Here is a 15,920-nt window from a genome sequence, read left to right as displayed (position 1 = left end):
CAGAACAGACTTAATAATAAGTCTAACGACACGATTTAGAATTATTGAGGCATCTTAGGTAATACGGTGTTGCGTAATGTATATTTCTATTTTAACAATGCCATAACAGCGCGAGGTTTGGCTTGCCACAAAACCAGGTTCAACCCACCATTATGTCTGAAAATGTCCTGTACCAAGTCAGGAAAATGACAGTTGTTATGTTATAGCTCGTTTCTGATGTGTTGCATTGTCGTTTGGTATTCTGTTATTCTGTGTTTCCCTCAGTTTTTGTTTGTAGCCCGAATTTGTTTTCTTTCAATTGATTTATAACTTTTGAACAGCGATATAATACTGTTGTCTTTATTTATTCAGGACTTTTCAGCAAATACAAGAATTCAATATCATTGAACCGACAGAAGAAAGACAACTCATTATCTCACTTAGACGCCTTATTTTACAAATCTTAGGTCACAGGTGACATGAAATGGTTATTTATTGAATCAAATTTACTTATAATATAAAATAAAAATCATTTCAGCGATTAATGAAATGTAAATTTACAGATTAGCATCTTCCCATGTTGTTCCCATATGGCATCATCCTTTAGTCTATAATGGAGTGTTGTTTCAAAGGCTATGAAACCATGTCTTCTTTTCTAAAACGATTGAACTTTGGATGTCATTAAAGTATGCAGATCTTACAATGAATTATACTTCCAGTCCAAATGAGGTGATATACTGTTTATATCCATCCTTCCATGATTGTTCCGTCCGTCGATACTATTAAATTTTAATAGTAACTAAGAACTACCAATCAGACTCCAAAGATTCCTGAAACTTGACACTTAACGGCGAAATATGAGTACACTCGTTTCTTGACCACCCCGTATTTTTATCAACTCGTTCTTTTACCAATTCGAACCCATTTTTGTACCATTTTTATGAATTATTTAGTCAGGGAAATATTGATAGCCATTTTATATCTGATCTTGTTTAAGAGTCACATGTTTAGTATAGTTTTACATGTCTCTGTTCTACTGTAGCGACGAAAACATTAATGCGTATTAACAAATATGTCTGTTAATAATATATCTTAAACCTCTTTCATTGTGAAGTTACAAACTAGAATGTTGTTGGTAAATACGGACAGATGCCACTTCATCTCCGTTTAAAATCTGCATAGAATTTAAGGGAAATAGTTTTTTAACAAATTTGTATTCGTGTGAATAAAAACAAATAGTTTATGTGTATCTTTGTGGATTTCATCAACTTTTTTATATCACAAAGCTACCATACAAATTAATCAAATCCAAATAAAATAATTTAGATTTGGTGACTGTAACGCTATTGAAAATTATTTTTACAACAAGCTCAAGGATAATCCTCATTAACTAACCTTTATTTTTTGTAAATCTAGACGGAGTATTCTTCAAATATTTCTACTGTTTAAAGCTTTGGTCTGAATTAATATAAGATCATACGACTACACATACATCGCTAGCTCAAATTGATTAGTGTAAATCCATGAAAATGCTTCTGACTAACGGAATTTATAATATGATAATTTTATTCACATCTGCTGCCATGTTTAAAAAGGAACGAAAGATACCAGAGGAACAGTCAAACTCATAGATTGAAAAGATAAAAAAAAACGCCATGGCAAAAAATAAAAAGGCAAACCTGACAAACAATAGTTCCCATGACACAACATAGAAAACTACAGACTCAGCAACACGAACTCCACCAAAAACTGTGGGTGATCTCGGGTGCTTCGGAAGGTTAAGCAGATCCTGTACCACATGTAGCGTCTGTCGTGTTGTAAAAAGGAACATGCAAAGGTATTGATAAATGTTTTGAATCCGCCAAAATAATAACGGCAAAAATAAGTTTTACACACGCGAAATTAACCCGCTATACAGTATGTTGGTTGGAATAAACAGTTGATACATCTTGTATTGGTTTTTTGTTACTTTATCTCGATGTGTCAACTTGCAAGCAACATTGCTCATTCTTCTGAAGTTACAATCTGTATATTTTCTGTTATCTTATCAATACCATCCACTGTATCCATTTTGTACATTTGAAAATGCCTGTTACAAGTCAGGAATATAACAGTTGTTGTCCATTCATTTAATGTGTTTTATCCTTTGATTTTACCATTTGATTAGGGACTTACCGTTTTGAATTTTCTTCGAGGGCAATAGTTTTGTGATTTTACTTTTTTTTGGATATTGTTCTGCAATCGAGTGATACATACATAACAGCATTCCCGGTCGACTCACCTTTTTTTACTGTTTTAAACTTTAAATGAAAATAATTTAAAGCGATGCAATATCCGTGTTTATAGATATCAGAAGATGTGGCATGCGTGACAATGAGACAACTCTCCATCCAAGTAATAATTTGTAAAAGTAAACCATTATAGGTCAAAGTACGGTCTTCAATGGTTCATATAAGATAGGTATGTAGTAGTACCACACTCGAACTTCTATTGATAGTTTAAGACAAGCGTAGTCAATGTTGTTTACTACATTTGAGATTTTATTTACAAGATAGATGACTATCTTTAGGAAATATTTATCTAAAGCTAGTGTGTACTTTCATATCAAATTGACATCTAACAAATTATTAAGTAATCACAGATATACTGTCTGAAGGTCTTTTACATTTTTTTCATAACATCTAATTGTCAACACTTGCATTGAAAAAATTATAAAAAGGGGCGAAAGATACCAGAGGAACAGTCAAACTCATAAATCAACAATAAACTGACAACGCTATAGCTTTAAAAAAAAACAAAACAGATAAATATTAGTGCAAACGAAACAATATAGAAAACTAAAGACTGAGCAACACGAACCCCACCAAAATTGGGGGGGGGGGGGGGGGGGGGGGGTGATCTCAGGTACTCCGGAAGGGTACTCGGATCCTGCTCCATCTGTGGCACCTGTCGTGTTGCTCATGTTATTACAAATCCGGTAAATTGTCTAATACGATAGGTCTTCGTGAAAAGGGAAGGGTTTGTAATTACGACGTAGGAAACATATCCAATATCATCTGTGAAACGGTTATTTCACTACGGTCAAACAACTCGTGATGGCGTCTGCAAAATTTATGTAGGGATGATTTCAACTTCACCATTTTGAACTCTTGGTTTAATAGCTTCCTTGTGAGCAGCAACCCTATATCAAGGAAATCATGATAGGAAATACAAGCGCGGGAATTTTGTATCAATTAGGAGATATATACTCCGTATCTAGGAGTTGCTGGAATGTTGCTACATAGAAATGGAATGATCAGAATTAGGAAGCTGAAATCATCTCGTTTGTCGCAACGTTTTGTTTTCAACCGACCCTCATTGTCAATTTCTAGATGTAAGTCAAGATATGAGGCAGACCTAACAGTTTCTGTTGTATCCTTTATCACTTGCTATATGTTTGGACCCTTAATCGTTCTGATGTTATCAAAAAGTGAACAGATTCGACAAAATCGACCTAATATTTGTGATTCAAACAATAAATTAATCTAAAAGAAGAAATTGCAATGAGCACTGACCATCACTAACAATAAGACTAATTTATCTACTAGACCGACACGCTTGTCACACCCTTATCCAAGAAGTGTCGTTATCCCGAAAATTTACCGTATTCCGCTGGCCGTAACAAATAAAGCAAACAGTTTAATTCAAATCTGTTTAGTAAGGTTACGTATGTGATATGATAACACTTTTTGTCCTCAATGCTCTGTAACGTTGAACTTGTTTTGGCTTTTGAACATTTTTGATCTAGCGTCAATGATTAGTCTTGTGTAAACGAAAAGCGCGTCTGGCGTATTAAATCATAAACCTGGTACCTTTTGACAGCTGTTATTTGTGTGTTTCTCTGTCCTAAATGGTCTCCCATTTATTTGTATTATAGTGCTGTCATATAATGTTGTCATTTTAATTTTATGTTTAACATTGCCATAAAAGTGGGATGTTTGGCTAGCCATAACACCAGGTTCAACCCACCATTATCAATGCTTCGGTACTAGCGTGATTTAAAACATTTTTTTCGTAAATTATTGGTCGATGAATTAAAAAATTATAGTGTTGTCAATCAGTTAACCGTCGGAAGGACCGAACTAAGTTTACTTGTCTTTCAGCTCGGAGCACGATCTTAAGAAAAATTATCAGTATATATATCCGATTTAATTTTACGATTTACTTCATTGTTGTAGTTTTGATCAAATATTACGTAGACCTACATCTGCATGTTCAACCTCCACTTAAAAATAAATGCCAACTCAAAAATAGTGAAATGCAAATCAATGTGGATGTAATTAATGTTTACTTTATGGTACGAGTAACAGGCTTAATCATTTCAAATTGAAACACTCCGTATTATTTTCTGAGAAAAAAAATCAAAGTATCATTGGTTTCAGACATTTTCAATACGACAATATCAAGAAGTTTTGTTTTCAATCTGAAGTTATTACAAGCGCCAAAGTAGATAAGATGTATTGGATTATTAAAAGTCAGACTTAGCCGCCAGGGATCCTCACATACAAGCATTATAATGTCAAAGGACAAACTTAAAGTCATCATTATAAAAACGTACATGTGTAGGCTGTTAAAGATACGGTTAACCGGTTAATTAGTCGAACGATTATCCGAGTAACCGGTCAGTCAAAACTGTACGATTTGACACCACTTATAAATTCTTTTGAAACCTTATCTCTCAGGAAAAATTGCTCTAGATGAATTTTTGTTATCTGCTATGTACCTTTCAGTCTTTAAGCTCTGATATCGTTTTGGTCTCATTAATCCATTGCTTTCACAGCTTTGGGTTTTGGCTTTCTAATGAAGGTAAAATACAGAAAAGTGTTTCAGACGCACCAACGTAATCAAGTGTTATTTTCATTTTCAAACTTAATTAAATGCAAAAATATCCCTTTCGGGTAATCTATGCTTTTTAGAACGAATAATAATCAATAATATTAGGTATTTGAAGTCTTTATGCTTTATTATTTACTCGACCAATAGTTTTTTTTTGTCAACGTTTTCATTTTGAACGCGTTCTTTTTATGCAGAACACTTTTTGTTTTTCTCAAAGATAAACCGACGCTAAGTTTTCAAAGGACTGTTCGATGCTAATATTTAGACGTTTTGTTTATTACAATCTGAAAACATACAATTATAGAGACAAATAAATATTGTTCACTTATTGTTACAAACTGAATTATTGTTTAGATGAAATGAATGTCTTAAACATAGCCATTTATACCAAAGAAATGGAGAAATAATTGTAAATACCACACATGCCAAATGTTAACATAGAATACCAATTTTCTGTAAAACAATCTTCGTGTTCCATAGGCTATTATATGTAGTAATATTTTTTGTCAACATTAGCACTGAAATGTGTTATTTTTCACAATAAAGATAAATAAACATGGATGAACAAGTGTAATTTATAAAAGGAAATAACTTCATATGAATTTGAAAAATGAAATTAAGGTAAGTTAAAAAATATCATTTGTTTTGTAATTCATTTTAAGAGATAAGAAAATATGAAGTTTAATTAATTTTATTACAATTGAATATCAACTGTATGGTTAAATTGATATACTTTTTTTTCATTTGCAGTGTCGTTCTGATCGCTTTTTTTTTAATTTTTAAAATTCCTTTGTTTTCATCAGTTGCTTGTTACATTGTCTTCAACAAGTCCAAGCTCCTTGTGAAGAATACATATAAATTTCAATTCTATTATATATTAATAAATAAAACATCAATCTAATAAATGTTTCTTAACATTAACTAAAAAATTATCTTCTTTTAACTTCTTTGAATAATACATTCCTTTTGTAAATTCTCTAATGAATAGACAAAAAACATCAAGTCTTTTCATTTTCTGATCGCTTTTTCGTTTCTTTTAAAAGCAAAACATACATAACGCTTATATTTTCCTATAATGTATATCAATATGGTTAAAGTGCTGTAAATAAAGGCAACAGTAGTATACCAATGTTCAAAACTCATAAATCGAAAGAAAAAAACAAATCCGGGTACCGAATCAAAACGGGGGGAAACGCATTGAAAAGAAGAGGAGAATGACGACACAGCATTAAAATGTAACACACACAGAAACGGACTAAGCATCAGACAAAATCCGATGAGAACTACAAATATAACCTCAAAACTAAATACATGTGAATTTGGGATAGAAAAGTACCGTGACACGTCTTATTATAATGTGAATTCACACTCAAATGTAAAATGTTTCTAACATTAAAAAAAGTAGAATATCGAATTCTATGCACAGGTCTGGTGCTTCTAGAATAATCTACATCAGGAAAATTTAAGACCTAAAGCTTAGTGCAATATATCAAACGTTGGGGAGCTTTAAACGCCAAAATGGCACATCAAATAAAACTAATAAAAAAATAAATGAAGTAATGAAAAATAAAACAATTAAACAAAACATATATGGTATTACTGCCAATGACACACTCATTCACTGAAGTCCAACCACGAAGGTACAATGATGTGCATAACTACAGGTCGCCATAAATGCTTCAATAATGAATAATGAGCCAACGCTTATTCCATATACAGAAGGCGATAAAAGGCCCCAGGATATCAAAATTTTAAACAATTCTGAAAATAGAAAAAAAATGTGTTTTTGAAATAATCTTATTTAGGGTAAAACTAAAATGACAGACAAACAGAAAAAAATATTTATAGATATATCACAGAGAATATATTTGATAACAATATAATAATTTTATGATAGATATGTGTGTTTGCAGATAATACTGTATATAACCATGGTAGCAGTACTGATTATCTGTATTCTAATGTTTGGTTTGAATGAGGTTTGGTCTTTTCATGACGCTGTGGTAACATCAAATAACAGAACAAGTGAAGATATCCATCCATCCGATAAAGCAAAACTTCTTTCGAATTTTCCTTCACACGATAGAAAAGACAACATCATCACCGAGTTACACAGTGAACCAGAAAATACACTATCATCCATTACACAGTTACTTTTGCAAAATCCTGGAGCTATTCCAGGCGGAGCAATCGAGTTAGAAGCTAACGCCATCAACAATATCATCCATCCAAAGATTTCTCTAAAAACTAATAATAAAACCGCAACCGCAAAAGGATATGTGATAAATTCGCCTCGGAAGACGGCATCGCCTTCAGTTAACAATGCCTTATCTTTAAATATTGTAGATGAAGGCATCGATTTAGAACAAGGACATGACAATACTATGAGGAAAACACAGCGATTAGATGGGTCCGTTAATCATTTACGAAGTGACCCAACAAACAACATGATAGCAACAGAGAGGAACGATTTTTATATCGATGATGCAAAAGAAACTGAAACGCGATTCCATAATTTATTAAAAACTGGTAAAACTGACAAACCTTTTATATCAACACATCGTGTATTAGCGGATGACAAAATACAATTTAAGGTAGGAACAGAAAAAATAACGCCTATACCTCATCAAGTTCAATTAATGACATCACAAAAACAGTATGAAATAACGACTAAATCTACACAGAACAACAACAGTGAAATTGATGGGATTGTAAAACATGCGATCACAAATTCATTCCACAGGACTGATATTGGGGATAAAGATGATACAATTTCTGAAAAATCTGTAATTGATACCCATCATTCAAATATAGATGACTTATTGAAATACCGAAAATTAACAAGTGCTGTACCGCTGAATGTTGCACGCTTAGAGAGATTAACAAGAGTTGATTCGCGGAATTTAACGCAAAATATTAAACTAACCAGTAGCATTCCAGTAATTAGTACAGCTACGAAAACTGTTCCACGACGGGAAATTAAACAGGAGCAAAGTTATTCAGATGGTCACAAATATAGTAAAAACAACGTAGGCACAACGAAGGAAACCCGAGATAATTATAATGTGACGGGAAAAGAAAAAAATGATAATAGTTATTCAGATGGTCACAAACATAATAAAAACAACGTTAGCACACTGAAGGAAACCCGAGATAATGCTAATGTGACAGGAAAAGAAAAAAATGATAATAGTTATTCAGTTGGTCACAAACATAATAAAAACAACATTAGCACACTGAAGGAAACCCGAGATAATGTTAATGTAACAGGAAAAGACAGAAATAATCATAGTTATTCAGATGGTCACAAACATAATAGATACAACGTAAGGACACTAAAGAAAACACGAGATAATTATAATGTGACAGGAAAAACAAAAAATGATCATAGTTATTCAGATGGTCACAAACATAATAAAAACAACGTTAGCACACTGAAGGGAACCCGAGATAATTCTAATGTGACAGGAAAAGACAGAAATAATCATAGTTATCCAGATGGCCACAAACATCATAAATACAACGTGAGGACACTGAAGAAAACCCGAGATAATTACAATGTGACAGGAAAAGAAAAAAATGATCATAGTTATTCAGATGATCACAAACATAATAAAAACAACGTAAGGACACTGAAGAAAACTCGAGAAAATTATAATGTGACAGGAAAAGAAAAAAATTATCATAGTTATTCAGATGGTCACAAGCATAATAAAAACAACGTAAGCACACTGAAGGAAACCCGAGATAATTATAATGTGACAGGAAAAGAAACCAATTATCATATTTATTCAGATGGCCACAAACATAATAAAAACAACATTAGCAAACTAAAGGAAACCCGAGATAATTCTAATGTGACAGGAAAAGAAAGAAATGATCATAATTATTCAGATGGTCACAAACATAATAAAAACAACGTACGCACAGTGAAGGAAACCCGAGATAATTCTAATGTAACAGGAAAAGAAAAAAATTATTCTTCCAAATTTTCATCACGTAAACATAAAAATCATACGAAAGTCAGCCACATTCAAAACAAGATAATGAAAAGAAAAATCATAAAAGATAGTCGTATGAATAAGACAAGTATGTTACCTCAAGGATCAGACAGCAAAAACAGCATTTTGGAAAAAATGGAAAGTAAAGTATCTAAAATACAAAGATTATCCCCGTCAGTTAAAACGGAAAAAAGTAACACACACAAAGCCTTATCGGATACAAGTGTTGTCACCTCAAAAAGGAGAAAACGTAGGAGAAGAAAATATAAAAATGAATCACGACAAAGCTCCTTCAAAAATTATACCATAGCTTATGAGGCAAACAACAAAACTGTCCATTTGGTAAAGGAAAATACAACGTCAGAGCATAATTTGACAAGTGAAACAATTATCAAACACATTAGCAAACCCATATTATTAAGTAGTGATCATAGTAATCAAAATTTAACTAGAATGTTTGAATTGGAAAAGAAACCAATACAACGACAAAATGTAAATATTTCAAGAGGAAGAGAAATCGATAAAGAAAATGTTACGAGAAAACCCGGACCGGTTTCTAAGAGAATCGGAAAAATTGTTTCATTGCATTTCAATAAGTCTAAACTAGAAATAACAAGTCAAAATTCCAACAACAAGACTATAGTTATCAGTACAACTCAACAACCCATAATCATTGGGTCAACCAATAAACAAACATTTATGGCCAATAAGACAGAACAAGCAAAGGTTCAAAAGCATGACTTGAAAATCAAAGACGTGAACGGAAATGAAAACAAAGACATGAACGGAAATAAAAACATAGACATGAACAAATATGGAAACAAAGACGTGAACAGAAATGAAAACAAAGACGTGAACAGAAATGAAAACAAAGACATGAAAAGAAATAAAAACAAAGAAGTGAACAGAAATGAAAACAAAGAAGAGAACAGAAATGAAAACAAAGACGTGAACAGAAATGAAAACAAAGAAGTGAACAGAAATGCTATTCGCATTAATCAGTCTAAACTAGAAATAACTAGTCAAAATTCCGATAACAAGACTATAATTATCAGTACAACTCAACAACCCATGAGCATTCAGTCAACCCATAAACAAACAGATATGGCCAATGAAAGTTTATATGAAAAGACAGAACAAGCAATGGTTCAGAAGCATGACTTGAACGTCAACGAGAACAAAGACATGAACGGAAATAAAAACATAGACATGAATGGAAATAAAAACATAGACACGAACGGAAATAAAAACAAAGACATGTACGAAAATAAAAACAAAGTCATGTACGGAAATAGAAACAAAGACTTGCACGGAAATGCATCAGCTATTCGCATTACTAAACGCAATATGAATGACACACAAGGAAACAATAACAATGTTACAGCTAATGATTTTAATAAGACACACATACTTGTTAAACTTTCCAAAGTTCAAGTAACTGGTATTCCAATTCCTTTCAGGAGATACTCAAAGTTAACTACGTCAAGTTATAGGACGACAACAGTATTCAACGCTAAAGAAACCAATAAGGAACCTGTTTCGATGAGTAAATCATTTTATTCGACATCAATTCCAGCTACCAAAATGAGTAATTCCGATATAAATGGGCGTAATAAAACTGCACATTTAGAAAATATTAAAATTCATGAAAATGAAAATGACCATATGACGACAGGAGATCAGCGTGACCGAAACAACATTACAGACAATGCCTTTAATCGCCCTGAACTATTATCTACCATCACAACAGTTAAAACTCATACAAAAAATATTCCCAAGAGCAATGGTCCAAAATCAACTCATTCAAATAATTCATCTCAAATTATTGATAAGGAAAGTCTTTTTGTAGACAACACTGGTCAAGGTAATCCATGGGACCAATGGTTGGGTTCTTTGTCGACAAATGATAAATATCCACTTCAAATAGAACCCAGATTTGAAAATAAAACAAAAATAGTTGTTCCAGTTCAAAACTCTGCAATCATTCATAACAAATGGGAATCCAATTTGACTTCTACCTCGAGTACTCTAGACTTCCCAAATTCACCACAAATGCATAGTGATGTGTCAAACAAATATGAGACAACAACAGCAGAAAATATAGATACTTTTAACAACTTGGATTATCACACATTTGTTGGTAAGTCAGAGGTTGTTACCGATAAACAGGCTACAAACGTTTCGAAGATATCTGATTCAACCTCAAAATCACAAGCAGATTTACTCACCAAGTGGAATACATTATTACAGCAGTTTAGAAAAGATAATGCCAGGAAAAAGTCCAAGCTAGTCCAACTTCTACAAAACAAATCAAAAAGTAAAACTTTGAAAGAAAGACACGATGTCCGTTTCCAAAAGAAACCGACATCTAAAAATAAAAATGTAAAACCTACAGTTGAATGGCTTGGAATATATAAGGATCTGATTAAAGAGCAAGATAAAAATGTGATTCCTGTATCGAACAAACACCTTCACCATTCAAGCCACTCATCACTTCATGACGGAAATGTGCATTCACAGTTTGTTGGAGAGCAACTAAAGACTAGTTGTAAAGAAGATCAAAGTTATAAATTAGCATTGAACGTATTACAAACAATACTGATGAACATGAACAATATAAAACTACCTGTACCCAAGAAAGCACATAAACGTAGGTATTTATTGATTCCTCTTGGACCGGAAAAACCCGAACCTACACAAAGTTGGACTGACAATGAATATAATAATCATCATCCAAATACTCTGATGGAAGAGCGAAATATTTATCCTTCAGATGGACGGATTCCCTATCGTATACGTCCACAAAATCCATCTGTTCATATGTCTGTACATTCATCGTTTTGATTTTAGTGTAGAAATTATTATTTTATTGATAGTAAAACGTATTTTTTATAAAACTGCTACAATTTTTAAGGCCGTTAGTTTTCTCGTTTTAATTGTTTTACATTGTTATATCGGGGCCTTTTATAACTGACTATGCGGCATGGGCTTTGCTCATTGTTGAAGGCCATACGGTGACCTATAGCTGTTAATGTCTGTCATTTTTGTCTTTTGTGGACAGTTCATTTGCCATCATACCACATCTTCTCTTTATATTAAACATAAAAAAGACAACCCTAAATTTCAGGCTTCTGGCTTGAAACAGACATAGAAAGAATGTGGCATGTTTTAATATGATTGTGAGCGCTCAGCTCCCCTTCTAACTTCATGAACCTGTGACAGCGGTTTAACAGCACAAACTAAGACCAAAAAGGCTTAAAAGAGGGACGAAAGATACCAAAGGGACAGTCAAACTCATAAATCTAAAACAAACTGACAACGCCAGGGCTAAAAATGAAAAAGACAAACAGACAAACATTAGTACACATGACACAACATAGCAAACCAAGGAATAAACAACACGAACTCAACCAAAAACTTGGGGTGATCTCAGGTGCTCCGGAAGGGTAAGCAGATCCTGCTCCATAGGAGGCACCCGTCGTGTTGCTTATGTGATATCAATTCCGGTAAATAGTCTAATTCGGTAGGTCACATTCATGAAAGGGAAGTGGATTGTAGTTACGACATAAGACATATCCGATATCATTTGTGAAACGGTTATTCCATAACGGTCAACCAAATCGTGATGGCGTCCGTAAAATTTACGGAGGGATGATTTCAACTTCACCAGTTGAAACTCTTGGTTTAATAGCTTCCTTGTGAGCAGCAACCCTCTATCAAGAAAATCAGATCTGATCAGATCGATACCAAGCATAAAACATTAAACAAGATCGGAAGTGGCAGGTTATGCATCCCTTATCCCTAACAAAAAACTAAGTATGAGAGAGTATTTGTACTTACTAACAGCTAGTTTAAAGTTAATAACAACTTAGACTTAAATATCCGTCAGTACATATAAATCATTCAATTGAATCATATAAATACTTTATTAACAGTCACAGAAAAAAACATGATCTTGCGCATTGACAGATGAAAGTACCGTGAAATTGCAAGTGTGTTCACCAATAATATTCAGTATAATTTACTGATACAAAATCAATATTTATACCAATAAATCAATATTCAAAGATAAATTACAGTTTGGTATTGGTAAGTATTTAGAATACGTGTATTTAAAGGATTGATAAGTTTGCCCTGATTGTATCTTAATTTCCAGCCTCGGTAAACAACATTATCGTAAAATTCAAAGAAATCATCATTTAGATTTTCCAAATTATTTGGTTGCGCCATTCCAGAGTAATGGTTTATAAATTTTGGAAATATATAATTTGTCGTTCCACAGTTATGGGACTTTGACTGTCAGATTGATAAAAGACATTGCACTAGATCTTGCATTATTGATCAATTTACTACACACTTTACTATATTGTTGGTATAGAAAATAGATTTGCTTTGTATTTTAAAAATAAAGGGTTTATCATGCAAAAGAGCTATTGGAGTTTTGACAGTTGTGTCTGGCTCTTTTTTTCTGACTGTTAATGACGTCTGTTTATAAATCCATGAGATGTTGGATGTTAGGTGATTGATATTTTAGTCTTATTATCTGTTAATGTCATTGAACTAGCTGTCAGTAACTGTGAGTACTATCAAATGCGTGTATATAATTTCTGTATTAATTGTTATGAGGGATGTATAAATTTCCTGCCATTTCAAGACCTGTGTGTTTTTGTAAGATGATATTATTCTGCTTTGTTTCTATCTGATATTTTAGGACGACTCTCGACATGGATTTGTCTCATTGTTGAAGGCTGTACGATTGTCTATGTTGCGTACATCCACTTCACTCGCACTTCGTTGCATCATTGGCAATCATTTCAAATTTCCTTATTTCTATATTCTCTCAATTTCAATGTTCCATTTACGTTTGTGAGAATGGAAAATATTCATAGAAGGATTACGATATACTATAAAACATCCCATCCAAGACAGGCGTGTAATACCAAAAGCAAGAGTATATACACAAAGGAGATGACGAATACTGTTCTCATACACTTCATCATACTTATAATTATGATACAGCGAAGTACTTCAAAGTTACCACTTGTAAAATTATTACAATTCAATCAATAACGGACATTTTGTAAACTTGCAACTATAAACTCTCCACGTTACACAGACATTGTTAAATACAATTAATATATAATCAAACCACTGTTTTCGAACACAATCTTCTTTTGTTTTGTATTGAAAGGGCATTATCACGCTCATCATTTAGAAAGGAAGGACATCCGAAACTTCATCTAAATCGAATACCATTTGCACAAAGTTAAATTTCTTATGTAGATTTGAATTTTGTTTGTAGTGAAAAGCTTTATTTTCATCATTCAAGTTTTTTCCTTCGTCCTTACGTTTTTGTCTGGGCCATTTTTTCGTGAAAATTTGGGCCTTCTTTTCTTTAACATATTGTTCTGTAAGCTTCTTTCTAACATACCACTTGTTTCATTTTTATGTTTCATTTTGTTTGATATGTAACTTTTACAAACTGTTCAAACTGGAAAGTTTATTATGTTAGGTTTTATTGATGTGGTATAATTATACTGAGAAATATTCTGTTTCAAATCTCTTGTTAAGGAGAAAATATTTCCAATCTTTAAATTAGAAATAACCTCGGTAAATTGAAATTGAATTCCTTTTTTTAAATCATCAAATCTTTTCTTCATTTGGAAAACCCTCCTAGGTCATATATTAGTTGATTTTTTCCTCATATTTTCTTTTTCTTGATGAAAACTTGATGTAGATCCCCACCTAAAAACCATTGCAATTTTTACTGCTTTGTTATGGAATGTAATTTCGGTTTTATTATTCTTTAAATGATTCTATTTCTGAATTACTGAATTATAAGTTGACAATTGCTCAAATAGAGTGCCCATGGATCTATAAGATTATTCCCATCTGGTCCAGAATTGAAATTGTTCTTGTATATCTAGATTGCGTTAAAATTTACCTTTGATATTTCGATTCACTAGGCTTGGATTGGTTTAAAACACTATGTATAATTTGGAAATGTAGTTTTTCCTTTTATCACCGAAATACATTGTTTTCCTTGAAGGAAGTAAACGTTTGTTTTATTTGGATATAACAAAACAAATATGTTGTTAATAAGCAAGACCTTGTTACGATCATTATGGTTTATTTATAATAATCATTGTGATTCCTACGACATTTATTTTTGTTTTACAGAAATCTGGCATTTGAATTATCCCTTCTGATAAGGAAAACGTGGTTGGAAGATTTATAATACTTTTAATACATTGGATATTCTTCAGATTCGTGTTAGTTAGATAGCTAGCTAAATAGTTATTGCAAGATTTGACATGTTTTTGTAATTTGTTGAAGTGTAACTCAAAATGACAATAAAACAAAAAACAACTGCTGAAGAATCACTGATGGTTGTAAGGACACGACGTGTTCACCCCCTAAACTCCCAAAGAAGTATATATCCATCGAATTCCATTTGAAAACAAAAACGATTGCCATCAAAGCCAGAAGAACTATAAAAATTTGGGGAAAAAATAGAATAATCAGCTTTGTAATTTAGAAACACTCAAAACAAAACAAAATACAAGCCATTGGATTTTACTGTACATTAGGAAAACCTATTTTGTGACCTATCTAATAAGATTTTACACCTGTTGTTTACTTACATGAACAACACCACGGGTGCAACATGCGGAGAAGGATCTGTGTACCCTTCTTAAGAAAAAGGTTTATGATTGGGTTCAGGTAAGTCAGTCTTTAGTTTTCTATGTTGTGTTTTTTACTGTTATGTGTGTTTTGATCGTTTTTCTTCTCTTTTCTTGTCATGGCATTTTCAGTAGTATGTTTCCGACTTGTGCGTTAAAAACATCCATTTAACTCGCGTCTAAACATAACTGACATTACAGACACGACCCTGGCTTTATGGAGCAACAGTAGTTCGAAAGGGAAATGTAGAAAGAAGTTTTTTTTAATTAGAACTCCAAACTATGTCCGTATAGATGAAAGTTTATCAAAACTACTGTTAACCACAAAATGGCCTAAGCCAATATCCTGTTTTGTCAAGTAGAAATCCCTGTATTTCAGGAG

At 32.6% G+C, this 15,920-nt stretch overlaps 1 protein-coding gene across 2 annotated transcripts; it reads left to right on the top strand.

Annotated features, from left to right (window-relative positions):
* The first annotated feature begins 5,372 nt into the window (after positions 1–5,372).
* Positions 5,373–11,725, top strand: LOC134706521 (probable cyclin-dependent serine/threonine-protein kinase DDB_G0292550). 2 transcript variants are annotated; one of them, XM_063565534.1, is made up of 2 exons: positions 5,373–5,475; positions 6,768–11,725. In XM_063565534.1, the coding sequence occupies exons 1-2, from the start codon at positions 5,452–5,454 to the stop codon at positions 11,697–11,699; spliced, it is 4,956 nt and encodes a 1,651-aa protein (XP_063421604.1). In that variant the 5' UTR covers positions 5,373–5,451; the 3' UTR covers positions 11,700–11,725. The 2 variants fall into 2 exon arrangements, with proteins under 2 accessions (XP_063421604.1, XP_063421603.1); XM_063565533.1 differs by having other exon boundaries at positions 5,404–5,475; positions 6,752–11,725.
* Positions 11,726–15,920: the final 4,195 nt, after the last annotated feature.

Source organism: Mytilus trossulus, chromosome 2 (assembly GCF_036588685.1).
Source record: "Mytilus trossulus isolate FHL-02 chromosome 2, PNRI_Mtr1.1.1.hap1, whole genome shotgun sequence".
Lineage (NCBI taxonomy): Eukaryota > Metazoa > Mollusca > Bivalvia > Mytilida > Mytilidae > Mytilus > Mytilus trossulus.
This window is presented reverse-complemented; position numbering and strand designations above follow the sequence as displayed.